This window comes from Trachemys scripta, chromosome 1, assembly GCF_013100865.1.
Source record: "Trachemys scripta elegans isolate TJP31775 chromosome 1, CAS_Tse_1.0, whole genome shotgun sequence".
Lineage (NCBI taxonomy): Eukaryota > Metazoa > Chordata > Testudines > Emydidae > Trachemys > Trachemys scripta.
This window is the reverse complement of record NC_048298.1, coordinates 99850111-99877524: the sequence shown is the minus strand read 5'-3', so window position 1 is coordinate 99877524 and position 27414 is coordinate 99850111. Positions and strand designations below refer to the sequence as shown.

At 45.9% G+C, this 27414-nt stretch overlaps 1 protein-coding gene across 4 annotated transcripts in view; it reads right to left on the bottom strand.

Moving 5' to 3' along the window:
- HIPK2 (homeodomain interacting protein kinase 2) overlaps positions 1 to 27414 on the bottom strand; it is a 182483-nt gene that overhangs the window by 104774 nt on the left and 50295 nt on the right. For 3 of the 4 annotated variants that reach the window (XM_034778996.1, XM_034778980.1, XM_034779005.1), the window contains one exon: positions 18793 to 19888. In XM_034778996.1, the coding sequence (XP_034634887.1) occupies positions 18793 to 19888 (1096 nt within the window). Of the gene's footprint in view, positions 1 to 18792; positions 19889 to 22884; positions 23048 to 27414 lie in introns of all 4 variants that reach the window. The other variant, XM_034778988.1, reaches the window with a different exon arrangement.

Below are 27414 nucleotides of genomic sequence, written 5' to 3'. Positions count from 1 at the left end.
ATCTCCAGGCTTGAAGCAGCACAAAAAAAGGTCTTTCTTGTACTTTGGAACTTCTGCTTCCACTCAGAACTAGGAATTGCAGAGACGTGTGAAAAGAAAGAATAATGAGAAAGAACTAACCTGACTCTGTGAACTATACAATTTTTGGTTCAGTTTTGCTTCAGTAAGATTCAGGTAAATACTCATACATCAAGACTGCTCCTATCCTCCTCACAAAATTGCTTTGAGAAACAGCTCTGAGGTGTGTAAAGGGTTTTATGGGACAGAGCAATGCACAGAAAGCTTTTACTTCCCCTCCCCTGGAAGTGGATGGAGGGTGGGAGGGCACACAGGGATGGGAAGTGGCAGAATATAGACTTCAACCCTCAACACACCAGCCAGGATAGCCAAGCTGGCATGAAGGGTCAGAAAGCTGTGCCAAGTAAGGGTCTGATGCAGATTACTTCTGCCCTAGAATGACTGGACCAAGGACCAATTTGTGACTGAGTCCCAAGTAGAGCTGAGTCAATAGCTCATTTTTCATTTTGATGTCTAAATAAAAAAAAAAAAAAAATTGTCAGTTTCAAACACAAACTGAATTTTTTCAGGGGGGCTTCATCAAGATGAAAAAAAAATGTTATGCAGGCCATACAAAATGCTTCAAATATTGATTCAAACTGAAATATTGAAAGTTTGTGTTGAAAATGTTTAAAAAAAAAAAAAAACTTTTCAATGCTTTCACATTTTGGGGGGAGGGGAGTGTGAAGAGCGGCAAAACTATTAACCAAATTCAACCCAAATTCATTAATAGTTTCAGTGCCCCACAAATTGCTCTTTTTTAAAGCAAATTTACTGTTTACTTAAAAATATTTTGCCTAGCTCTCATCTCGAGTTGTTCCTGATCTGCTCCGGGGGCAGCACAACTACACACTCAGGAGTTATGGTAACTCCACAAGCAAGTCTGCTGAAATCAATGAAATGATTCGCAGTGTGAGGAACCACTCACAGTGAATAAGAGTGGTAAAATCTGGCCTTAAATTCCTCCCCACACCTTTTTTTACCCAGGGAAGATAGGCTCTCAGGAAGCCACATACTAGGGGGAAACTGCTTGCCAAGTGTCTCCCCCCTCCAGGACCCTAGAGACATTCCTCTTCGATTTCTAATTCTCTCTTTGCACTGAATGTTTGTCATAGGGTACCTATGTCCTTTTTCTTTTACAGCACCACAGAGTTCACTCTTCACCACCCTTCCCCAAAAGGAACAGCAAACTTTTTGTCCTTATTTCCCTATTTAAGCAATTAACTAAGTAGCAACAGCTCAGCTAAAATGAGTCAGAGAGATAAGTATTACCCAGCCAAGGTAGAAACTCTCACCTGATAGAGAATATTCTTTTCCTCCAACTTCCTCCCGGAGAAAGACACTACAGCTGTTAGCAACTTCCTGACAATCAGCTGCCTTTACCTCCAGCTGGGACTAATTTAAAGCATCACAGGTGCAGCAATAGTTTGCAGGCACCGAGGCAGAAACTTTAGGCACCAAAGTCAGAGTCTGGATGGAGTCTGAAGGATGTGACTCTCTAACACTCTTTTTATATATATGTATTGACCAAGGTCTCTTCAGGTAATTTACCTCTACTTGTTCTGATGCATCCTTTTATAAACCAACTCCAATCACTTATCTAGCAACACCCCTATTAAGCAATAGGGTGGGAGATACTATCCACAACTCCAGAATGCTCTTTATCATAAGGGTAGTGTAATTTAGTTTCCCGAATGCACTGTGCTGGGGAGTAGTTCACATGGACCTCATCAAAGAACTGATCTGTCTAATACACCTGCCTCTGTATAACACACACAGCTCTTGATTACTGAGAGCAATGTTGTGGGGAAAGGGGGCACTTAAGGTACAGGCTGATGTATTTAAACATTTGGTACCAAATCCCAATTTGGGTAAAACATCCATTGAAGTCCTGTGTCAATGGTGTCCTTAGTGCTGCCTTTTTATTCAACAGGAATGGATGACAAATCTCCCTAGTAACTAATCTTATTTTCACACTTCGGGTGCTGATCTAGTGCCAATGGTTCGTCAGCTCATTGTGGTTCTCATTGGCCATTCGCCAGCGAGCACAGTGACCTGGCACAAGTGTTGAAATAAGTGGCAAATGACACACAAAATCATGAAATGACATGTTATATTGGCACTTTCTCCTTCATCAGCCACCTCTTCCTGGAGCAGTGCTTGTGGGTTGCCATGCTCTGCTGTTCCTAAAGAACAGCTGCCACCACCCTGTTACAATGCCTGAGAAAATGAGTCCTTTCTCCCTTCTCCCCCTTTTTCATGCTTAAGGAGTGACCTGACAGGGAGGAGATGGAAAACGGTACTGCTTCCAGCCATGGAAAGGTATTTAGGCCTCTAATTCCCACTGATTTCAATGAGAGTCAGGCACCTAAATACTTTTCAGGGTCTAGGCCTGAGGGACCAAGAGAGAAAATCAAACTCAAGTTCTTTCACATGTCAGTTTAGAGCTAACTCCTACCTCAGCTCCTGTTTAGGCCCTGCTAATTGTGCTGTGACTTGGAAATGACAATGAATAGGAAAGTACCTCACGGTGTATTTTAACATGTTCCTTCCCAATCCACCGGAGGGTTATGGGTATATTTACTACCATGCAGTACACCTCTCACCAGTATGGACCAGCAATCTAAGGTATTGTTGCCAGGTGTCCAGTTTTCGACCGGAACGCCCGGTCGAAAAGGGACCTGGCAGCTCCGGGTCATTAAAAGTCTGATTGGCACGGGGCTGGCAGGCTCCTTACTCAGCTCCTGGAAGTAGCCGGCATGTCCCTCCAGCTCCTAGGCACAGCGGCAGCCACCGGGGCTCCGCACACTGGCCCCACCCCGAGCAACAGCTCTGCAGCTTTCCATTGGGAACCATGGCCAATGGAAGCTGCAGGGGCAGTGCCTTTGGATGGGGGCAGCACACAGAGCTGCCTGTCTGCGCCTCCGCTTAGGAGCTGGAGAGACATGCCGGCTGCTTCCAGGAGCCGCCCAGAGCCTGCACCCAGAACTCCCTCCTGCAGCCCAACACCCTGGCCCCAGCCATGAGCCCCCTCCCGCACCAAACTCCCTCCTGGAGCCTTCACCCCGCACCTCCTCCCAAACCCCAACACCCTGCCCCAGACAGAGCCCGTCTCCCACACCCTGAACCCCACATTTCTGGCCCCATCTCAGAGCCAGCAACCCCAACCCAGAGCCCGGACCCCTTCCCACACCCCAGCCCTCTGTGCCAGCCCAATGAAAATCAGCGAATGCGCGAGGGTGGGGGACAGCGAGCAATGGAGGGAGGGGGCCTGGAGTGATGAGGGTGGGGCCTCACAGAAGGGGCAGAGCTACAGGGTAGGGGGTGGGGCAAGGGTGTTTGGTTTTCTGCAATCAGGAAGTTGGTAACCCTAATCTAAGGGCATGTCTATGCTGCATACTAAGCCAAGCTCTGACTCAGGTCTGAGCCCACACCTCCCTTCTGTCCGTATACAAATCAGTCTGACTTGGATCAGCAAGAACTCAGAACCTGGGGCATGGGTCAGAGCCTAAGTCCCGCTTTGACTCAGATCCAAGCCCTGTCATTTTGCAATGGGGATGCAGCTCAAGCCGCAGATCCCAGTCAGAAGGCCTGAGTAATACAGTATGGACACGTTAGCATGCCTGTAAGACCTGGTCTAGCAATTGTAAGCCCAGGTTTACAATGCAATGTGAATGCTTGAGCATGGGTTTGGAAACACCGACTCCACAAGTCCGAGTCTGTTTACAATGTAGCGTAGACATACCGTAAAGTACCCCACCAAGGGCTGAAACAGGATGGTTTGGATTTCTGCTGCTAAATAAAACAAACTCTTTATAGCCATTTCAGGGCCTGCCCTGGTACAGTAAATAGCACAGTGACCTTGAATTTTATATCACCTTATCAGTCTGCAACCCAGGAAGAGACTTGTTGTGCTTATAGAGCTTGAAAGAAGAAAACAGAAGGCAGGAAATCCCGTGACTTGCTCGTTATTGTGGTAATATCAGAGACAGAATATCAGAAAAGAATGTGACTCCGTCTAATGTATGGGGAATGTAACCTTGAAATCCTGATCATTCCTCACAGCTTTACCAAAACTAGTTTGGCAGCAAAAGCAGGGATGCTCGGTATTACACTACGATGCAACACTGGCTGAATGATTCACTGAGTAATTCACGTAGTTCTCTGGCTCCTGGGTTTCTGTAAGTGGAGCTGGGCAAACCACTAACAAAGCTTATTTGACTGTTGTCTTCTTTTCTTTTCACAAGTTATCTGATCAGATCACAATTTTCCTTGAATTATGTGGTGTTTGACATTATTCACCAATGAGGTTTGGCGAATAATACTTGTAGATATTTGAAATGTCAGCTCTTGCTTAGATTTGAGGTGACACCCTACAGTACAGTCCTATTCACTGACTGGGTAAGTGTAATTTACAATCAAGTTTCCAATGCAAAATTGTCTACATAGTCAACACTGGCTTTCTGTGGTTCCTCCTTAACAGCCCTTAAAATCTGGAATCATTCCTGCCAGGAAACTCATTTGCTAGGATATCGGTGGAAAGTGGATACCAGAGGTGTGCAGACACTGCCGAAACATCTTTGTTTCAAAACTGGAATGCATGGGGTTTTTTGTTTACAGTGTTTGTCCTGGTCTGGCGGTCTGCAAAGATGGCATTCACAAGGGTGGATCCTCACCCTGCCTCATGCCAATGCACAAAACAATTGTGATGCTATGTCCTGATGTTACATTGCAATGTGTGTGAAAGATACCTTGCCACAGCTTTCAAATGTATCTGTGTATGTCTCCTGGCACCAGCTCAGAATATGGCGCTGTATCACAGTGATGCAGATGTCACAATATAATGCAAGATGTTACTCTGTAATCATTTTGGGGCTCTGCAACTCCACTGAATACAAAGGTGACCCTGTAGCTTTGCCAGGATAAGTACCTCTGTGCTGAAATGATACCATTACCACAGGCTGCTGCATTAGTCACCCCAATTCAGGCACAGAATCTCCCTATATCCCAAGAATCCCTACATTTATTTGTGTAATTGTAGTGTCCTGCCCAGGGTTGGGGCCCCACTGGGCTAGGCACCGTACAAACACACACAGAAAGAGAAAGTTCCTGCCCAGAGAGTTTAAAATCTAAGTAGACAAGACAGACAAAGGGTGGGAGAATGGAAATGTTATTATCCAACATTTTACAATTGCGAATCTGTGGCATAGAGAGATGAAGTGACTTGCCCAAGGTCCCACGGACAGTCTGTGTCCAAGCTGGGAATTGAACTCTTAGTACCAGTTCACTGCCTGAACCACAAAAACATCTGACCATTTAAAAGAGACATACACAGATACATTTGAAAGCTGTGGCAAGGTATATTTCAGAAGGCACTGCTTGTTTTAAAGCTTTGCACCTGCTATGATGGCAAATCACTGACACACTTGAAGAGCTGCTGATGCTTTGGGAAAACATTCTTTTTTTTTTTAGAAACAAATTTGCATTTCCCTTATTTTCTGTATTTCTCTTGTTCTTTTGTACAATGGCCATTTTCATAAAAACAGGATCTTTGCTTAGAAATTCCTCTGCTCCTGCTGCTCATTCCCACACCTGAAGTCTTAATCCACCTCTGTTTGTCACTCTGGAAATTCTGTCCATTTCCACATTAACCGATTGTGATGCCCCTAACTTGCAGGGATTATGACTTCAGGTCAGGGAGATAAGCAGCTGGAAATTATGAACTGTTCAGAAACAAACATCCTTTTTAATGCAAATAACCCTAGCAGCGAAGAACATTGGGAAAGGAATACAGAAAATACAGGATATAGAGAACAGATGGGCTAAAGCTCAGACGGTACAGTGCTTTTGGGTCTCTGGTTGCTCCTCCGTTTAATGGTGACGTTGATGGCAAAAATCTTTTTTCACCTGTGTGTGCAATGGGATGTCTGCAACCTTTCCTCGGATCTGTGACCCATGCCTTTGTGTCTCCTTGGATTATTGCAATGTTTGGAATCTACAGCCACTGTAGAATGAGCCTGCTCACCTGAACAGCAGTATTAGCCATTGGGAACATATTAGACCTGTCTTCTAACCACTATGAGGTCTTCTTGTTTGCTTCTTGGTACAATTGAAGCTTGTGACTTTGCTCTGTAGAGCAAACTCTATAGAGTAACTGGTCTGGGGCCTGGCTCTCTCTCCATGAGCTGCCAGGAAGCTGAGATGTACTGGGGTGTTTTATCTAAGAGGTCCTAGATTTGTCACCTAGAGCAGTGGCTCTCAACCTGTCCAGACTACTGTACCCCTTTCAAGAGTCTGATTTGTCTTGCCTACCCCCATGTTTCACTTCACTTAAAAACTACCTGCTTACAAAATCAGACATAAAAATACAGAAGTGTCACAGCACACTATTACTGAAAAAGTGCTTACTTTCTCATTTTGACCATATAACTATAAAATAAATCAATTGGAATATAAATATTGTACTTCCATTCCAGTGTACAGTATATAGAGCAGTATAAACAAGTCATTGTATGAAATTTTAGTTTGTACTGACTTCACTAGTGCTTTTTATGTCGTCTATTGTAAAATAAGGCAAATATCTAGATGAGTTGATGTATCCCTTGGAAGACCTCTGTGTATCCATTGCCTTAGGGACCATTAGATACAGCATTCTAAGTAGAGGGCCCTCCGTTCTGGAATTCATTTCTTCTTTGGCTCAGGAAGAAGCATGGATTAACCTTTAGAGCAAAGCACAAGACCGCTCTCTTTCCTCAGGCTTTAGGGGCTTGGGTTGGGGATGTTTGGATGAGAAGTGTCTCTGTTTGACTCAGCAGTGTTCTGGGAAGTGTCCCTCTGTTTTCTTCTACACAAATAGTGTGTTTTATTATTATTGTGTATCTTGTGATATGCATAACTGGACATATTTTATACGTTTAATTAATACATAATCCTTTCTTGAATCTCCCTGGAACAGAATGGCAGCCTTTAATAGTCTGCATAGGGATGGATACCAGGCTCCTTTTTTTGAATTCTCCTGATGTCAGGTGCCTGCCCCAGGCTGAGATGCAGTGTAATTACTGGTCAGTCAGAAAGGGTTAACTCCAACAGGACAAAAGAGGAGCTGGAATGTGTCTCTCTCTCTCGGTGGAGGGAACTAGGGGTGTAACATAGGAGGTTTTGCAGGGAAAACCCTAGGAACAGCCAGGCTTGAAGAGAAAGCTTAGGGTGAGGTCTAGGTTTTGTTATTCTCAATAAAACCAAATCCCAGGAAGAGGGTAAATTTAGAATATGCAGAGTGCATAACCTCTGTTCAGAGCAGGGTGGGAGCTCCACTGGCTTTTCATCCCCATTCTGTGGTCATTTAGATAAAATGGAACCTGGTTTAGAACCACTCCTGCTTTGGTTTTGCAAAACCAAAGCCATACTGGCTTGGCCATCAAGAGCTGTGAGAAAGCCAAAAGCTTTCAAGCTGGAACCTCAATTTCCCTCCCAACTTTGGTGGTTTAGATAAAATGGAACCAAGATTCAGCTAACCCTGGTATTGGTTTTGCAAAACTTCCTCAACTTAGCTTTTGTTCTGCAAAAGCAAATCCAAACTCCAGCCTCCTTGGTACATGTCTGGTATAGATGCAGAATTGTTTTAAATGGGATATTTGTTTCCTCTCCACCCCACAAGTCTTCTAAAATGTACTCGCTGTTCTGCAACACTGTGGCACCCAAAAGTCACCTGGAATTTTTGTATCCCTGAAATGGGAGGAGAAATTAAATAGACCAGACTTTACCAACTGCGAATAGGAACTCCAGTCTTGCACTGCCCCTTATAAAATCCAGTATTAGTCTGTATCGTCTCTGCTACACACTATAGTCCAAGGTACTTTTATATCACAGCCAACCCACTGGGATGGAGACAAGGGAGTGTGAGAGACCAGTATGGAAAGATGAGGGGACCATTCATGTCAATACAGATGGGAAAGGAAGATGTTTACAGTCCTGTGTCTAGGAACACATCTGCATGCCAGTGTGTCCATAAGGTTGCAATAAGCTGCTGGTAAAGCGGATTATGGAAATGCTTTTCATGGAAGAACTTAGACTGACCTTCACTTCATACTCACAAGTTCAACAAAAATTAAAAAGTCCAGGCTGTCCTGCTCTAAAAAGCAGGAAAGCAGGCTGGAATGGCTCTGAAATGAGCCAACGGAGCTAGCCAACGGGTGCAGAACGCATGGCCTTCCTAATCCCTTCAGAGCAGGATAAATGGCTCTTCAGGCTTCTTACTTTTTAAAACAAGGACCTGAAAATAAAGGCTCACAAAGAAAATTCAGTGATGCAGCAGTGAGAGGGGCAGCTTAGTGGAGGAGCAGGAAGTGCCCTGTAGGTAGTGAGTTTGTGCACTTTGCATTCAGTTCAGGGAGGCTTTGTGACCTTTGATTACCAGTGATGAGCTTGTGGTTTCTTTCTAGTCGAGAGAGGGAACATCCTCTCAAAACCATCAGGTAATCTTGCACAATTGACAGTCTGGACCTCAGAGACACACAGGGGGGGAGGGATAGCTCAGTGGTTTGAGTGTTGGCCTGCTAAACCCAGGGTTGTGAGTTCAATCCTTGAGGGGGCCATCTGGGGATTTAGTTGGGGATTGATCCTGCTTTGAGCAGGGGGTTGGACTAGATGATCTCCTGAGGTCCCTTCCAACCCTAATAATCTATGATTCTATGAGGACAGGCAAAGCAGAGAAGGACTGAAGTGCACTGGGAGAGAGCTATTGGATCCCACCGCTGGAAAAACAGAAGGTGCATCAGATCTAAATTTTAAGTATTTTTGGAGAGAAGTGTCGGGACCCAGAATTGCAGAAGGTTTTGCAAGTTAAGTGCATTAGCTTTGCCATTTGAGGAGATTAGAGGAGCACAAGGTGTGGCAGGACAGGAATAAGGGGCTTTGACAGAGCTAAGGGTCAGGAAATACTATGTCCAGTTCTCACCATCACAAATACCGACGTTTACCTAGCTAATCTAACAAATTCAGGCAAAAGAAACTTGTAAAATAGCCAGAAAGCCATTTACTCACTAAAATAGTCTAGAAATTTGTCAGCCAATAAGTGTGTAGTATCATATTGCTAGTATTTCCAGACACGGCAGGAAAGCTTTGCACACAATATCTATACATTTCCCTACAGCATCTGAAATAGTGGCAACAATGAAACCATCTTTCCAAGCTGCTCACAAATATTATTCTCAACAGCCTGAATATTTCAATATTTCCCACGTACCTCCAACATAAGCATCCAAAGCCCCGGCCACTTACACTACACTCCAAATACTTTTCAAACAAAGCATTCCGATTATTTTTATTTGTTTATAGGGCAGAGGTGATAATCATAATCTTACATTTGTAGTATTCTGCCTCCTAAATTATTGCAAAGCATGTTACGCGTTATATATATATATATATACTTCATAAAGTGATTATTTCCCCTACAAGTGAAATATAGCAACCTCTGCAGTGAAACATAGCAGCTGTTTTAGCAAGGCACAGCAATACCATTTGGCAGACAAGAAATGGAGAAGAACATATCCAGTTGAAACTGCAGGGGAATTTAGGCATACAGAATGTAATTCCCCAAGCTGGAATTTGACTGGAGTGAACATCCCTATTCATAAGAAAAGTAATGTGGGACATTTAATGACTGCCTGGAATCAAGACCTCAGTTTTATGTGTAATCCGAAAGATTGCACTTCTACGAGTACAGTGACCCCTAACACCAAGGAGTCAGTGCTGACTCAGATGGAGCAGTGACACCTACTGAACCATGGCCACCACTCTCCACAAAATTTAGGTTTTCCTAGAAAGTACCCTGTTTATAGATTATCAATCCAGGAGGGACTGTGGTGATTAGCTAGTCCGACTTCTTGCATAACATAGGCCAGGGGGCTTCCCTGAACTAATTGCTGTTTGAGCTAGAGCAGATCTTTTAGAAAACCATCAGATCCTGATTATAAAATGTCCAGTGATGGAGGATCCACCACATCCCTTGAAAAGTTGTTCCAATGATCAATGACCCTCACTGCTAAAAATTTGCACCTTATTTCTAGTCTGAATTTGGCTAGCTTCAGCTTTCAGCCATTGGGTCTTGTTATACCTTTGTCAGCTAGACTACAGAGCTTTCTCTAGTCATATTTCTGTTCCCAGCATAGGTACTTATGGACTATGATCAAGTCACCACTTAACCTTCTCTTTGAAGGTTCATTGGTCAGACCCAAACCTCCTTACCTTCTGATACTTGACAAGAACAGAGCCCCTGGTTATTGGGCTGCAAGTTAGGAACCATTTCTATTAGAAAGTTAAAGTGGCACCCAGCCACATCCACGGGTGTCATTTTATCTACCATTTAGGCATCAGGCAGGGTAGGAGTGATATAGGATGCATATTGGTTTGATTGAAACTGGCATGATTTATATCTCAGTGAAGAAGTGGAGGAGAAAAAAGGCTTCTCCTCACCACACCGTACTCCCCTTTTCACCGACATCTCTCACCACAACACTGACAAAATCTTTGCCTGGGGTGAAAAGGCAAATGTAAAAGGCTTACAACTAAATTAGAACTAAGTGGGATTGTCCCTGAATGGCTGATCAATGATTTAGAAAAAAAAAGTATGCAAGTGTAATTGCTCCTTGGCGATGAAACCATCAGGTGTCTGGGCTTATACTGATGAACTGGTAGTGTTAGCAGTTTGGATACAGCTTCCCGCACGCAGGCTGGGGGTGGGAAAGACAGGGGACATCTTGCCTCTGGTTTTTCTTTCTTTCTTTCTTTCTTTCTTTCTTTCTTTCTTTCTTTCAGAAGCAGCCATAACCAAATATTTAAACCCAACCCTTAAGATTTGAAAGAGCAACCAAGACAGGAACCCTCACTTTTCATTCAAGATCTGAGTTTGTTCCCAGTAAAGGTCGTTCTGCCAGTGTCTTCACTTGGAGCAAGCTGAGGGGTGTCAGTGACACTGGGGCTTTCCCATTGCTTAAATGTGAGTCAATACATAGGCAAGATGACTTCCCAGCATTCACACTTTTACCCTGACACTGTCAGATGGGCTCCCTCCGCATTACTGTGAGCGAAACGGGGATTTGGGACAGCAAGGGCTAGAGAGGGCTGCATTCCTAGAGGCTGCACTCTGGCACCTTTATACCGCTGGGATGACAGAAAAGGAGAGAAATCACTGAGGGGTGCCACAACAGCCCTGTGTAGACCCTGCTGGCACAAACTAACAGTTCCCGCTGATGTAGCCCTGTTTCAAACTCTATGTTAGCGCACACTAGGTCCCTTTTAGCTCATACCGGCAGGGGCTACATGGGGCAGTTAGAGAGTCACACATTAGAGCACTCTGCAGTTCACACCCACGTAGACCGGTCTGCAGCGCCATGCAGACAAGAGGATAGGAGGAGGGCGGCATACTGAAGTTTTGCCTAGAGCAGCAGATTACCTTGAACAGCTTGTGCCTACAAAGATTCCCCCTGCAGCCCATGTTGTAAGGATGTGCCAGGGGTGAGAGGAGGCAAGGCCAATATTTTACACTGCAGCCATGCCATACAGCCCATAGGGGGCCACTGAAAACAAGCCAGAGCAGCCCTGAGGTGACTTAAACTTATGCTAAGGCTAGGCAGGCCTTGGACAGGCTAACAATACCAGGAGCACAAAGGTGGTTTAATGTCACCTTTGCCCCACCCCTCCCTTTCTTGCATGTGCCACAGAAACACAGAATCAGGCCCTTAGTCTCTGGGAGTAGGGAGTGTCTTATGTTCCTGAGCAGTGACTAGGGTTGCCAACTTTCTAATTGCAAAAAACCGAACACCCTTGCCCCACCCCTCCCCTGATGCCCCTCCCTTGCCCACCCCTTCTCTGAGGCCTGGCCCCCATCGCTCCATCTCCACTCCCTCCATCACTCACTCTCCCCCATCCTCGCTCATGTGCTCATTTTCACCAGGGTGGGGCATAGGATTGGGGTATGGGAGGGGTGAGAGTTCCGGCTGCGGGTGCAGACTCTGGTCTGGGGCCAGGTATGAGTGGTATGGGGTACAAGAGAGGGCTCGGGGGTGTGGCCGAGGAATTCAGAGTGTGGGAGGGGGCTCTGGGCTGGGGGTTGGGGTGCGGGAAGGTATGTGGGGTACGGGCTCCGGGAGGGAGTTTGGGTGCGGGAGGGGGCTTAGAGCTGGGGCAGGAGGTTGGGGTGCAGAATGGGTGTGGGGTGCAGACTCTGGGAGGGAGTTTGGGTGCGGGAGGGGGTTCCGAGCTGGGGCAGGGGGTTGGGCATGGGAAGAGGATTGGGGTGCGGGCTCTGGGCTGCGCTGACCTCAAATGGCTCCCGGTAAGCGGTGTCATGTCCCTCTGGCTCCTAGGCAGAGGGGCGGCCAGGGGGCTCCGCATGCTGCCCCCGCCTGCAGGCACCACCCCTGCAGCTCCCATTGGCCATGGTTCCCAGACAATGGGAGCTGCAGAGCCGGCGCTTGGGGAGGCGCCTGCAGACAGGGGCAGCGTGCGGAGTCCCCCTGGCAGCCCCTACGCCTAGGAGCCGGAAGGACTTGCTGGCCGCTTCCTGGGAGCCACGCAGAGCTGGGCATGGAGCCTGGCTGCCCCACTGGTGCTGCGGCCAACAGGATTGTTAGCGGCCCGGTCAGTTGTGTTGACCGGTGCCACCAGGGTCCCTTTTCAACCAGGCATAACCAGACGCCTGTCAACACTAGCTGTGACTGTCCTTAGCTAACAGAGTCCCAAGGAACTCCCCTCAGCTGGAAAGAAAATCACAGTTATACCACAGTGAAGTGGAAAAGGGAAAAAGTAGTTAAAATGTGAGATGAGGGGGAACTTGGAGGCCCCCATCCCAGGTGATTATATATTTTCTCCCACAGAAACGAGGAGAAAATGAGGTCCAAAGGAGGCAGTGTAACACACAAATCAGAAACAACAAGGAGTCCGATGGCACCTTAAAGGCTAACAGATATATTTGAAGAAGTGGGTTTTTTACCCACGAAAGCTTATGCCCAATTAAATCTGTTAGTCTTTAAGGTGCCACCGGACAACTTGTTGTTTTTGTGGATACAGACTAACATGGCTACCCCCGATACTTGACACAAATCAGAAACGTTACAGCCATATGGCCTGATTTTCAAAGGTCATGAGCATCAGGCAGCAACCACTGACTTCAGTCAGAACTATTGTTGCTGAAGATCGGGCCAGTAAGGACCAGACTCTGGGATGTGCTAAACTGGTTTTAAAAAGCTCGTCTTTTCATCCCCCTGATCCTGGTGCAGGTCTACAGAGTTCAGTTCCCCTGTGCTGTGCTACAGTAGCCTGAAGGGGCCAAAAAAACAGCTGAGTATCAGAGTAGCCCAGGGGCTTCCTGGCCGCACCTGCTCTCCTCCAGCCATGCCCCTTTTCCACGGCTACACCTGCAACAGGGAGAGAGAATGATGTAAGAACCCCTGTGGCAGCTCTACACCATCAGATGATCACTCTCACACTGGGGTGTTCGTCCCTGGACTGCTTATACTGTCTTTAGGGCCCGATTATACCTACTAGGTCATTGAGTCCTTCCTGCCACTTCAGGAGTGCCCTCTGCAGTCTATTCTCTAGTGCTTTGTCTAGTCTGGTTTTAAATGTTTCAGGCAAGGGGACTTCTGTCACTTCCCTGGAAAGACTATTCTTAGTCTAATGGGTTTTTCTGTTTTCTTGACACAACTTACATTTCCCAATTCTTAATTCATAGAGTTTAAGGCCAGAAGGCACCACCAGATCATCTAGTGTGACCTCCTGTATAGCAGGCCACCACATCACCCAGCACCCGCTCACTAAACCCAACAACCAAAATGAGACCAAAGTATCACAGCCCACAGGAGACTAGATTAATGTGTGCTGCAGGCAGAGAATAGGGTTGCCAACTTTCTAATCGCACAAAACCGAACACTCCTTTCCCACCTCCTGCCCTGCCCCTGCCTCACCCCTTCTCCGAGGCCCCTCCCCCTGCTCGCTCCATCTCCCCTCCCACCCTTACTTTCACAGGGATGGGGCAGAGGGTTGGGGTGCAGGAGGGTGTGAGAGCTCCTGCTGGGGGTGCCGGCTCTGGTGTGGGGCCAGGGATGCGGGGTTTGGAGTGCAGGAGAGGGCTCAGAGCTGGGGTAGGGGCTTGGGGTGTGTATGGGCATGTGTGATTCAGGAGGAAGTTTGGGTGCGGGAGGGGACTGCAGGTTGAGAGTACTTACCAAGCTCCCAGGAAGTGGCCACCAGGTCCCTGCGGCCCTTAGGCACATGGGCGGCCAGGGAGGCTCCGTGCGCTGCCCTCGCGCTCACAGGCAGCCGCTTCGGGGAACCGTGTGGAGCTAGGGCAGGCAGGGAGCCTGCCTTAGCCCCGGGCCCCCGCTGTGCCACCGACCGGATTTTTAACGGCCCGGTTGGCAGTGCCGACCAGAGCCGCCAGGGTTCCTTTTCGACCGGGCATTCCAGTCGAAAATCGGACACCTGGCAACCCTAGCAGAGAATAGGGGGGACCAAGATGCACCAATGTTCAAGGCCCTCACAATGGCAGGGAAATGATTAAGTGAGAGATACCCAGAAAATCTTGGCAAGAGACACACACCCACATGCTGCAGAGGAAGGCGGAAAACCCCTGAGGTCACTGCCAATCTGTCCTGGGGGAGAATTCCTTTCCTATAGCGAACAGTTAGGCCCTGAGCATGTGAGCAAGAACCAGCCAGCCAAGCACCTGGCTTGTCATACCATCACTTCTTTATAGCCCTCCCAAGAAAATCAAGCGTAAATTAAATGGATTTATTATTCAAGATGTTTACCCCAGCATGAAAATGCCTCTCTTTGGAGCAGGCCTTTATTTTCTGCTATTCCCCACCCCCATAAGAAAATAAGGAAGAAGAATATGAATTTTGCCCATTATTTGAATTTAGCTTCATCAGCAGCCCCCTGCCGATGCAATTCATCCCAACTACTTTTTTTTGATGAACTACTGTCCTTTCCCCCTCACATCAGGAATGGAAAGCTGGAGAGGAATTAGTTGAGTAGGAATTATTATCTAACAAGTTGCAGCTTCAGTCTGGGCAGGAATAAAATTTCAAAGCATAATAAGAGAATGTTATTAAGCTTTTTCTTCCCCTGAGACTGTCACAAAAACACTTTGTGACTGTCACTGAGAACTAACCGTTTTTTGCTTTCATTTCTGTTTTCTATCTCACATTTCATTACAGCTGTCCCTTCTGTCTTTCAGCTCGGGACCTGGGCCTCCAATGCAGATAACTCGACAACAAAATGCCCGTATTATCATTATATTTTTTCTTCTTCCACCCAGCAAGGTAATTGCAACCCTAAAAGCTTTTGCATATTTATAGCAGAAACATGTCTCCCCTGGAAGATGGGACTGTCATCAGGTGGAATATTTCATTCAGTAAGCCTCTTCTGAGGTATAAACTGGCTTTTTTTCTCTTTTTTTGGCCTCCTTCAGAGGAAAGGACAAACAGATAAAAATCAGCTGCTGCAGTGCTACAGCTGTCAAAATTCCTGTTACTGTGAAAATTAACTCTTCCCCACCTCCCAGCTCTGCTGGGCTTTGCCTGTAATGTCTGAAAGCTGCGTTATTTGGGGGAGAAGGGGTTTGAAAAGCCCCCCTGTTGGAAAAGATGAACATCCTCTTTAGAAGTGGAGCAACTAATCTGCTTTTACATAAGAAACAGCTATTGCATCTAACCCATGAGCCAGGCATTTTGATCAAATCAGTCATCAAGTTATCATTTCACGGAAGTCATCATCATTTCAAGAAGTCACCATACCACTGTTCACTGCTGTTTCAGAGACTTATGACAACGGAGACAATTCCCGAAAATGTCTAAGTGAAGCTGTCATCTGTAAGCTAATTCTCTCTCTGTATATAACAGAGATACCACAGTTGTAAAGCCTTGGAATGCTCTGGGTCTAAGCGGCTGGGACAATAGGAAGGTTCTTGAGAGAGAATATTTGCACAGGGAGGTTTGCTTCCTTGAGTTAAGACTTACTCCAATGATGAAATTCACCCCAATGGGGCTGCACAAATAATACCTAACTCTTATGTAGCACTTTTCATCAGTATATCTCACAGCACTTCATAATCTTTAGCAATCTTTATCCTCCTAACCCCCTTGTCAGGTAGGGAAATACTATTATCCTATATTTTTACAGATGGGGAACTTAGGGACAAAAAGGCTAAAGGGCAAACAGGCAGTCTGTTCTGGAATAGGGAATTGAATCCAGGTCTCCCAAGTGCGAGGCTAGTGCCCTAACCCTCTTCCCTCTCTGTGCACAAGGATTAGGTACTACGAAAGCCCTATATTACAGACTTAAGTAGAACTTAAATGGTGCATATGCCTTGTGTGTGCCCTCTGCACAATTCTGAATTTCACCCTAAGACAGCACCTGCCTGTGGTTAAAGGGTAAAAAGCACAATGAATGGAGATCAATAAACCTTAGCCAGGATGCCAGTCCCAACCCCACCCAGAAATATAGACAATACTCATTTATCCTTCTTACTGGCTGTGACATTATCCAGGATACAATCTGGACAGATGAACTGCTGTGTCCCCTCAATTCTCCAGCCTGCGGTTCAAGAGAGAGAAAGTCTGTGGGGACGAGAACTTCCAGCAGTTTCTTTTCCTCTTAACCGGGTAATAGTCCATTTGATTTTGTCGACACCTGACTGAGGCATCAGTTTGCCTTTTGTCTTTGAGGAACTGGTTTGTGCCTGCTTTTCTAAAATTGGAACATCTCAGTAATGTTATATAGTAGAATTTTATAACTTTACATACAATGTTGCCACAAATATTTTATCAGGACAATAATGATCAGCAAATTATGAGTTTTCAAATGATACCTCACAAGGCATACTCTACAAAATTCATCATAGTCTTGTAAAAGGGGTGAACATAAGAGTACAGACTGTCACACTGAGTAAATTTCAAACACTGAAAATAAATTACCATTAAAACAAAGTTATATACTAAAATGTGTTCTGGTATGGCCTGACCCACAGCCTACTGCAGTCAATGAGACTCTGATTGTGGACTCCAATGGGTTTGCATGGGGCCCACAGCCTGGAAAACTACTATTTCAAGGCAACTGTTGGATTTGGACAACTTCTTTATATGGTTGCACATCATTTTTATAAAGTACAGTAACTCCTCACTTAACGTTGTAGTTATGTTCCTGAAAAATGCAACTTTAAGTGAAACAATGTTAAACGAATCTAATTTTCCCATAAGATTTAATGTAAATGCAGGGGGTTAGGTTCCAAGTAAATATTTTTGGGGCAGACAAAAGGCATTATATACAGTACTGTACAGTGGTGGGGAGGTGCCCCTGGCTTACCCCTGGGGCTCAGGACTAGAGGTGCAGGGTCTGGGAGGGAGTTAGGGTGCGGGGGGGGGACTCAGAGTGGGGTGTGGGGTCTGGGAGGGAGTTAGGGTGCAGGAGGGCACTCAGGGTGGGGGTGCGGGAGGAGGCTCAGGGCTGGGGCAGGCAGGAGGTGCAGAGCACTTACCTGGGGCAGCTCCTGTTTGGTGCACGGGGTGTGCAAGTGGCTCTGCGCAGTGCGGCACCACCCCCATGGCCGCAATTCTAGGAGCCGCGATTCTGGGAGCTGCCCCCTCTCCACCCAGCAGGCAGAGCCACCCAGAATGCAGGGGCTTTAGCGCTGCTTCTCTCTGGCCGGCTTTGAAGAGGAAAGCGCCGCTTCTCTCTGGCCAGCTTTGAAGGGGAAACGCCGCTTCTCTCTGGCTGCGCGGCTGCCCCTACTCCTCCTGAGTCCTCCGGCCGGTGCTTGCAGGGCCACATTCCAAAAGGGGCTTTAGAGCTGCAGGCCAGGGCCCCGGGGGCCCCTTAGCCCAGGGCCCTGAAGCCCCTAAAGCCCCTGCGTTCCGGTTGGCCCTGCCTGCCGGGGGGGGGGGGGGGGGGGGTGAGACAGCTTCTCCACTCGCTCATTCCCTCTCTCCCTCCCTCCCAGAAAATCCTAAGCGCCGCCAAACAGGCGGGGGAAGCGCTGGGAGGGAGGGAGGGAGGAAGGGAGGGGGAGGGGGAGGAGGCGGAGAAGAGGAACTTGTGCAATGCTCCCTTGTAAAGTCAGCCAAACGACGTTATAAGGGAGCATTGCACAACTTTAAATGAGTGTGTTCCCTAATGAAGCAGCGACGTAACTTCGAAACAATGTTCAGTGGGAGGACGGTAAGTGAGGAGTTACCGTACATCATTTCAGCCGTACAAAGAAGACTGTAAATCTGGTTATTTATATTTAAAATGCTAATTCATTGTTTGGGGTAAAAAAAAAATGTTCTAAAACCAAACCGTTGTAGCTTGCATTGACTTTGCAGGGAAATGCACCAACTCAGCAACTCTGAGGATCTGGCTCGCACTGTGGAATCAGACACAGGAGTATTGGCGGTGGGGGGCTTTTCTAAATTATCTCGTCAGTTTTAACTGACAAACTCCTTTTTAATCAGTCAATTTTTGAAGGTTATTTGAAAATTAACAAAGGTTTTTAATCCACATCACCCCAAGATGTTAAATTACTTTTCTTTCATTTTGACAATGAACCTACAGCTCATCATGAGAGTCCAGCCATCACAATTCAGCATTCAGTACATACACAAAAGATGGCAAGTAAAAACAGCTGACCATAGAGGTTTTTATAGAACCTTCCAGAAAAAACATCTTCCTTGACATTATTTGACACAACTCTCTTACCTGTAATATCTGGATTGAAGGTAGGTTGAACACACAGCCTTAGACACGTGGCTAGCTGAACCAAAGTCTATGACCTTGACCCTGTATGGTTGTCGGGATGGGTCTACCAACATGATGTTCTCTGGCTTGAGATCTGCATGAATCAGTCCCAAGCTTTTCAGCTTCATTAAGGCTGTTGCTACCTGCTGGAGGATTGGCCGGATGTACTTAAGGGGCAAAGGGCTGAATTTGTTTTGCTTTAGAAAATCATAGAGGTTCTGCTCCAACATTTCAAAGACCAAGCAAGTGTGATTTTTGTGCTGGAAGCACTCATAGGCTCGGACAAAGTTGTAGTCATCGGCACTTTCCGTACTCAACCGGGCCAGGATGCTCACTTCAATCTGACCTTGTCGGGCATAGGAAGGATGGTTCTTAAGGATCTTGATAGCTACAATCTCGTTAGTGCCACGTTTCCAGCATTTGACCACTTGCCCAAAGGTTCCCCGGCCAAGAAATTCTAATACTTCATACGTGTTGGTCATTGAACACAGCACTTCATGTTGTACCAGCTGGTAATCCCCTTCACTGTTGGAGCCACTGTTTTTGGATGTGGCAGTGGATGTGGTGGCAGTGGCTACCGTGGCCCCACTGGCATTGTTCTGAATCATTGGTGGATGCTCTTCAATTATCTGCACACTGCTTGTGTTCTCAATTTCCTCACTCTTGCGCTTAAGTCCACATTTTTGGTAGGTGTCCAGAAGGCTCACAGTGCTTCGACGCATCAGGTTGTGAGGTCCGCCCAATGCTTGCCCAGACACTGCAACGACACCGGAAGTGCTGCTGGCAGATGTCACCACGATGTGCCCCGTGCTTGCTGGAAAGATGATGGTCTGTTCGTAAGGGATACTCGGGTTGGGAATCTGGAGGGAGGCGTTGACTGCTGCTGCTGCTGCTTGAGACGACTGCACGTTCTTGGTCTGGCTGTAGACTTTGCTATGTGTGCCGTACCCAGTCATATCCCAGTTAGAACTCGGTTCCACTTTCAGTTTCTTCACACTACAGAAGGCACTTGACTGAAGGGTGTGAGGGGAGAAAACTTGCACATGCGAGGCCATACCTGCAACATAACATTTAAAGAAACAACAGTGTCAAGATTCTTTCCCTAGCTTTTTATTCATTTCAGTTGCAATAAGGGAAAATGGGATGATGGGGAGGGAAACTTCAGCAACAGCTAGAAAATGATCAGGCTCTTACAAACCGAGAGACGTATCCATTGCAAATAAAGTGCAGTACAGTAAAACAAAGGGTCAGTACTAACTGAATCATATATACTAATAGCGACTATTAGTCTCCCTCTCTCCTTTTTTAATAACAATAACCTAAGGATTAGGTTTACCTTTTGCAACTAAACATCCTTCTGGTCCCATTATCTCCAGCAACAACTTAGGGCTTGTCTATAACTTACCAAGGGATCGACATGCAGTGATCGATGCATCGGCAGTTGATTTAGCGGGTCTAGTGAAGACCCACTAAATCGACAGCAGATTGCTCTCCCATCGACTCCTGTACTCCACCTGAACAAAAAGCAAAAGGGGAGTCGACAGGAGACATAGCGTAGTGTGGACCCTGCGGTAAGCAGATCTAAGTATGTTGACTTCAGCTACGTTATTCACGTAGCTGAAGTTGCGTAACTTAGATCAATCTCCCCCTGTAGTGTAGACAAGGCCTTGGCATTGATGGAGAGATGGTGTAGTGGGGTACTGAAATAGTCTTTTACTTCTGCAGACCAAAGTTCAACCCCTGATGTATGTCATACATGACATCGTTTGGGGGGAGGAAGGGTCCTCACTCAAGTCCTCTTTCTGTATACATAAAACCACTGTACAGTTCATGTTTTCTGCTTAGTAGAAGTCCAGGATGGGAATAGGAAGAGGTGTTGAAAGTCAGAATTGAGGTGTGCTGACAGAGAAGTTTGTGGACCCAGGACTGGAATAGCTGGTGATGTTTCAAGTCATAATTGAAGTCCCTTGCCAGAACTGTATGTGAGAATCTTGCATAATGCTTGTCAGCATTTATGGATAGTGAAAACAGATATTATGCAAAGATTAGCCTTAGCTCCTGCTATCAGTTCCCTTGGTTTCATAAATCACAATGGGCCGCATTTTTTCCATTCACATTCACAATGAGTAGTACCATAGCTGGAAAGTAGATCCTGCTGAAAGTTAAAAGGACTGTTCTTGGAATAAGGTAACATTTGGCATGAGTAAGAGAGCAGCAGAATCTAGCTCTAAATTAACGCAAAATTTTTAAAAAGACATAAATCTATTTTCCTGCAATCTTTTTCTTTGAATCTAAAAATGTTAACAATCTGTAGATATTTATAAAAACAACATAACAGAACTAATTATCCAGGTACCAAAAAAAAAAAAACTAAACCTTGTGGTTAGAAAGGCACAAATGTGGGAACCCCTCAGAGCCCATAGAAGGTGGAAGACTAAGTACAGAACTTCTCCCAGGTTTCTCCTCCCAGTGTGGAGACTATAGGGCTGGCAAGAAGAATTAGTGAATTGCCCAAAGCTGAGTGTGGATTTGTATGTAAGAAGCCGACACTATGAGTGAGTTAAAGCAGAAAGCCATACCCCTCCTCAACCCCTTCTCATCAAGTGTTGCAAATCTTTGTTTTGTCATAAACCCCAAGAATGACAAGGGAGGGGAAAAAAAAATATACTGATCTTCCATCATCACTGAATTTTTAAGAGCAAACATACTTTGACTTGTTTTCAATTTAAAAGGAAAATATTTGAAGGGTGAATGTTTCACTAGCAAAAATATAACAAAATCAACACATACATAGATGACCTGAAGCATCCTCCCAGGTGAGGGGAATTGAGAGTGCACAATGCTCAGCTTTTTTTCCTCATAATTGCTGAGAGAAACCAGCTCTCTTCTAGCCCATTCCCGGGTGTGTTGCTATGTTCTAAAATCTTTTTATGTTTGTGTATATATAGTCATATATATGTGCAGCTACATATATAGTTACTTCCTAGTTTCAAAGCTGATTAGCACAGAGAAAAGAACTCAGTTAAGCAAACACATACACAAATCTTTCAGTTAATTCCCAGGAGCCAGAAACCAGGAACCTCTTATGAAATAGCTGAGGTGAGCTGAAAGTGCATTCGGTGTAATTGCATGTAAATGACCAGCACGCAGAGGTGAACGTAGGCCAGTACGGTGTACTGGTAAGAAGTGGTCGCCGGTACAGGCCAGTACACAGCTGACATTAAAGCGCTGCCATGGCAACGCTTTAACGTTGTGGCCCCTTTTGCCCCCCCAGGGCCACCGAGAGGGGGAGCAAAAGGGGCAGCTGCCCCGGGGCCCGATGATTTAAAAGGGCCTGGTGGCCGCCGCTGCCACAGCCAGAGCCCCAGGCCCTTTAAATCACCGCCAGAGCCCCGGGCGGCACAAGCTGGGCAGCGCTGAAGGGCTGGCTGGGGGAGGCTAACCCATAGCCCCGCCACTTCCACCCGAGGCCCCACCCCTTCCAGGGCCCAGAGCCAGGCCCCTGTACTGGTAAGACTTTTAAATTACTTTCACCCCTGCCAGCGTGCTGAGCACTCTACTTTGCTCCAGAATCCCTATATTCAGCCTTGCTGCCCCAAGCAGCTTTTAAAGATAGAGCAAAGTCAAAGAAACATGTAATCAGGACAAGGGGAACACCCACCCCAACACCAAAACCTGCTGTGTAAAGCTCCTGTAACCTCTAGCGATGAAGCAGTACAGATGGCTCTCGTCTACCGATGTGACCTCTAGCTTTGATGTGATTTTCTACACTGTTTGCTGACACTTGTATAACAAAAACAACCTCCAAGGTCCCTCTTACTCAGCCTCCTGGGCTCTTTCAACCCTTCTCCCACAGCGCCTGCTTTCCTCCCTACTTTCCACAGGGTGACAATGTTGCTATGAATGACTTAGCATGTGGTACACAATGAGCTCAGAGAATGCAGCAGAATTACTCAACTTGTCATCCTGGACACCAATATCATATGTGAGGCAGAGGCAATGTTTGTTTTTCCACTAATTAAAAAGAGTCACAGTGTTCATTCTAGTACTGACCTTTCTGGGGTAGTAGGGTGGTTGGATGCATGTTTTCCCCCGGGACATGAATAATAAAGCAGAGGTAATTGGTAACATATTGTGGATCTAGTAGAGGTGTAATTTATAGCTTTATGGCTTTCACTCCAGTCTGCTTGCTCACCCATCCCTAAGGTTAAAAAACCTGACACAAAAAAGGGGAGAGAGCCATAAGAGATATCCCTAAAAATAACTTTAAGTGATCTAGTCACCCCAAAATTAAAGCCAGCGATACAAAACGCATCAGCTGTAATTATCTAGGGTAGTGGTTCTCAACTTTTTTGGGCTCAGGAACCATTTGTAAACCTTGATGGCCTCTTGTAACCCAGTGAATAGCTTTAGTGCAAAAAACCATTTTGCTTACTAAATATATCTTACCCACGATAAATAATATACACATTGATGTAATAAGTGCTAAATAAGTACACCATGTGTACCAGAGTGGCATCTCCTGCATCTCCTATCCCTGCAGGGCAGGCTGGGCTCAGCTCCCGGTTCCAAACGTTGCAACCTCTGGGGTCACAGCGCCACTCAGGTTTGGCCTGGTGGATCGGAGGTCACCAGGCCAAATTTATGTGAGTGGTGCTGTCACCTGCCCTGCCACATGGGGTCACAGAGCCACTCTCCAATTTGGACCTCCACCCTCCCTCACCATGATGGAGGGACAGCTGGAACAAACCTGAGCAGCAGTGACCCCATGCACCAGGTTGCAACGCCTGAAGCAGGGAGCTGAGCCCAACCAGCCCCAGGAGACCAGAGCTGCAGGAGCTGCCACTGCAGGAGTAGTGTGGGGTGTGTTCTATAAAGCCCGTGGGCCTCCCCTCCCCCAGGGCAGGACCCGACACCCACCCCCAGGACTCCCAGGCAACCCTTTGACAAATTCTGGTGAGCCAATTATGGGTCGTGACCCATGGGTTCAGAAACCCTGATCTAGGTGCTACTGTAATTAATAGCCATCATTAAGGGCCAGCTCCCCAGTTGGTGTAAATTGGCATATGCCAGTTTACATCCTCTGAGGATCTGTCCTGATACCAACCAGGATTAGCGGTGACTGAAAAATTGCTGATGTCAAATCACTGTATATGCCCCTTAGTGAAATAAGTTGGTGGTTTCAGTCCCGTTTCCCTGGAGACAGAGCCACATTTAAAAAATCCCTCTGCACCAGACACCCTTCTTCGTAGTCTCTACAGAGAGAACAAACACAGAATGAGCATAGAAACTGAACTACCGTGTCACCACAAGAACACGTCCCTCAGATAAAGGTTGTGGACAAAGAACAGTGGCTGCCTGCACTGTACTTGACTTCTGGCTAAATAGAGGGCTCTGAACTCTAGCATTGTCAGTCCAGGACCTTTCACTCTCCATGAGGCACAACATTCACTAGAACAGTGGCTTGAGAGACTACTGTACCCCTTTCAGGAGTCTGATTTGTCTTGCATACTCCCAAGTTTCACCTTACTTAATAACTACTTGCTTGCAAAATCAGACATAAAAATACAGAAGTGTCACAGCACACTATTACTGACAAATTGTTTACTTTCTCAGGTTTTACCATATAATTATTAAATAAATCAATTGGAATACAAATATTGTACTTACATTTCAGTGTATAGTATATAGAGCAGTATGAACAAGCCATTGTGTGAAATTTTAGTTTGTACTGACTTCGCTAGTGCTTTTATGTAGCTTGTTGTAAAACTAGGCAAATATCAGAGTTGCTGTACCCTCTGGAAGACCTTTGCGTACCCCCAGGGGTATGCAGACCCCTGATTGAGAACCACTGCACTAGAATAGTTTTTCTTTTAAAAGAAATATTACATCTCCCTCCCTTTGCTGAGATGATTTTTTCACAGCTGATATTTTGGGGGTACATGACATAGGAGAATGGCTTGGCTAGCTGCTCAATGTAATTTGTGACAAGAAATTATTGTCTGACTGACAGCCAAGGGGTGGGAAAGAGAGTAATCTTTATTGTAATGTTGTCTGCATGTCTAATTTGAGAGAAACACAAACCCAAAATGTTTGGAGGATGCTAAAAAACTGTGGGGATGATGGTGGGTTTTTCCTTAAGATCTGTGCTCAATTACAATATTAAAAATACAAAACATGAATAGGGGCAGGCCCTTTGGTTATCGCTCTCCAGTTCCATGTTAGAGACCTGATTATGATTCACAGTTCTAATCTCATATTAGTTCCTTAGGTTGACAAGGATGTAAAGTAAGCAACAAACCTATGCTGCTATGTGATGACCCACCCCCAGTCAATCGAGATATGACATTGATGTGCTCTGAACATCCCACCCAGCCTTTCTCTGCTGGAGGAATGTCATCATTCCATGGGTCTTCAAGAGACTGAAAGGCTAAAAACTGTGGAAACAGGGAACATGAGTTCTCAAACTGTGGCCCAAAGACCTGCAAAGACTTCCTGGGAGTAGCTGCACCACTAGAACTGCCTTTGTGGCTCCCCTCTAAATTAATTTCAGACAAGGATCCTGCCGTTATGGTGCCACCTCTCATTGCTGAAGGAGACTTAGGCTGGTCCCCAGCTGCATCCTTTCTCACACTTTCCAGTCAGGAACAGGAAAGGGAAGAGTTAAGAAGCAGCCTTTTTCTCTCACAGCACAGAATTGGCAGCCATGTTTACAGGGCTTTCTGGTTACCTTGAGGTTAGCCTCAGGAGCTCCTCCTGTGTTCTCAGAGGCTTTGTCTTGACTAGGAAAAGTGATCACCTTTAGGTTGGGCTTACCTAACACATACAAATTAAGCCTGACCTAAACATGACTTTTTTCCAAGCATAGATGCAGGGTAACTCCCTGTCACTCCATTTAGATGGTCAAGAGGTAGCCAGGACTCTGGAATATAAAAACAACCCCTGGAAAATCAATATCTGGTTTTACATAAGACCTCGTGCATATTGGGTCACGACTGTGAGAGTTTTAGTTAGTCCTATGCAGAAACGGGGTCAGATAGGATGTATTAAATAAATCTGATAGCTCTTTCCTTTAATAATGAGTTTTAGTGTAGTCATTTAAGGCTCTCACACAATAGATAGTAACTGGATTTAATGGGGACTGCTCTGTCCTTGATATGAGTTGTGTAACTCCCCCTAGTATTAACAGGACTTAACATATGTAGAGTGCACTGAGGGGACAATTCTAAAACTAATTAAAGGGCTTTCGTTGAAAGATTTGAGGCTCAAACACCCCTTCTTACCCAGCCTTCACTAAATAGTAATTTCTAATTCAGACAGCATTTTCCTTCATGCGTACACAAATCATAGACCTGCCTCTGAATAGTTCATATCAAATCCAATAGGTTCCAAAGAAGCAAACATGGGAAAGATCACAGCTCCTCCTCCCCAAACCTCTCCCCAAATTGCAAGAACTACAGCTGGTAGCTAAACAAGGAATGATTTGAAAGACATTGCTGTTTTTCCTCTCTATTTGTTGCACTGACTGCTTATGGTATAACCAGGACCTTAGAGGTGGCAAGAGCGTAAGACCCTGCCCTGTATTAACCAGGCAATAAGACCTTCTGCAATACCTGCAGAGCTGTTGACTCACTGAAACCGGAGGCTGCTAACTACGAAGAGAACAACAGTGACTGTTTGAATAATACTGTTGAAAGTAAAAAGAAGGAGGAGTACTTGTGGCACCTTAGAGACTAACAAATTTATTTGGGCATTAGCTTTCGTGGGCTAAAACCCACTTCATCAGGTGCATGAAATGGAAAATACAGTAGGAAGATATATATACACAGAGAACATGAAAAAATGGGTGTTGCCATACCAACTCTAATGAGACTAATCAATTAAGGTGGGCCACTCTGAAACTGTAGAAAGCGCATGGCTTGCGTATAGCATATAACTGATGCACCCAAGACACACTTGAAAATAAATATCTTCCAGTTTCCCAGGGGACGCAGGAGCTAAAATACTCCTTTCTGTGCCTCAGTTAAGAAGGCAGAGAAGGAAGGAACTGCAGGGTATGGAGAATCTGTTGTGTTCTTCTTTAAGGTGGCCCGCGTCTGAATGGTCTAATTTGTGAGACATGTCTCCTGGTGCTGCTAAGCTTTGAAAAGCACCTATGCATCATGAGACCACATGAGCACCCTGCCCTGAAGCAATGAATGTTTGGAGCCAAACACAAAGGGCAGTGTGGTTCTCAGCTGCCTCAGCTCCTTTTCCCTGGCTAGCTGAGGGTGTCAGGACCCCCACTCCACGTCCACATCCTTCATTTGGTTTTTTAGATCATACTTTCCTGTGTCATTAATAATAGTTAGCAACAGTATTGGTAGTTTTCTTAGTGTTTAGATAGTTTTTAGAAGAGTTTATTTACCCTGTAGAGCCTATAAGCTGCACCATCACAGTTATATTCCCAGATGAGCTGTTGCACAGTTTTAAGATTGTGTGTCTGATCCAGACTTTACAGACCCAGCAATAGCTATATAGACTCATGGAATCATAGAGATGTAGGGCTGGAAGGGACCTCTAGAGGTCATACTGTCCAGCCCC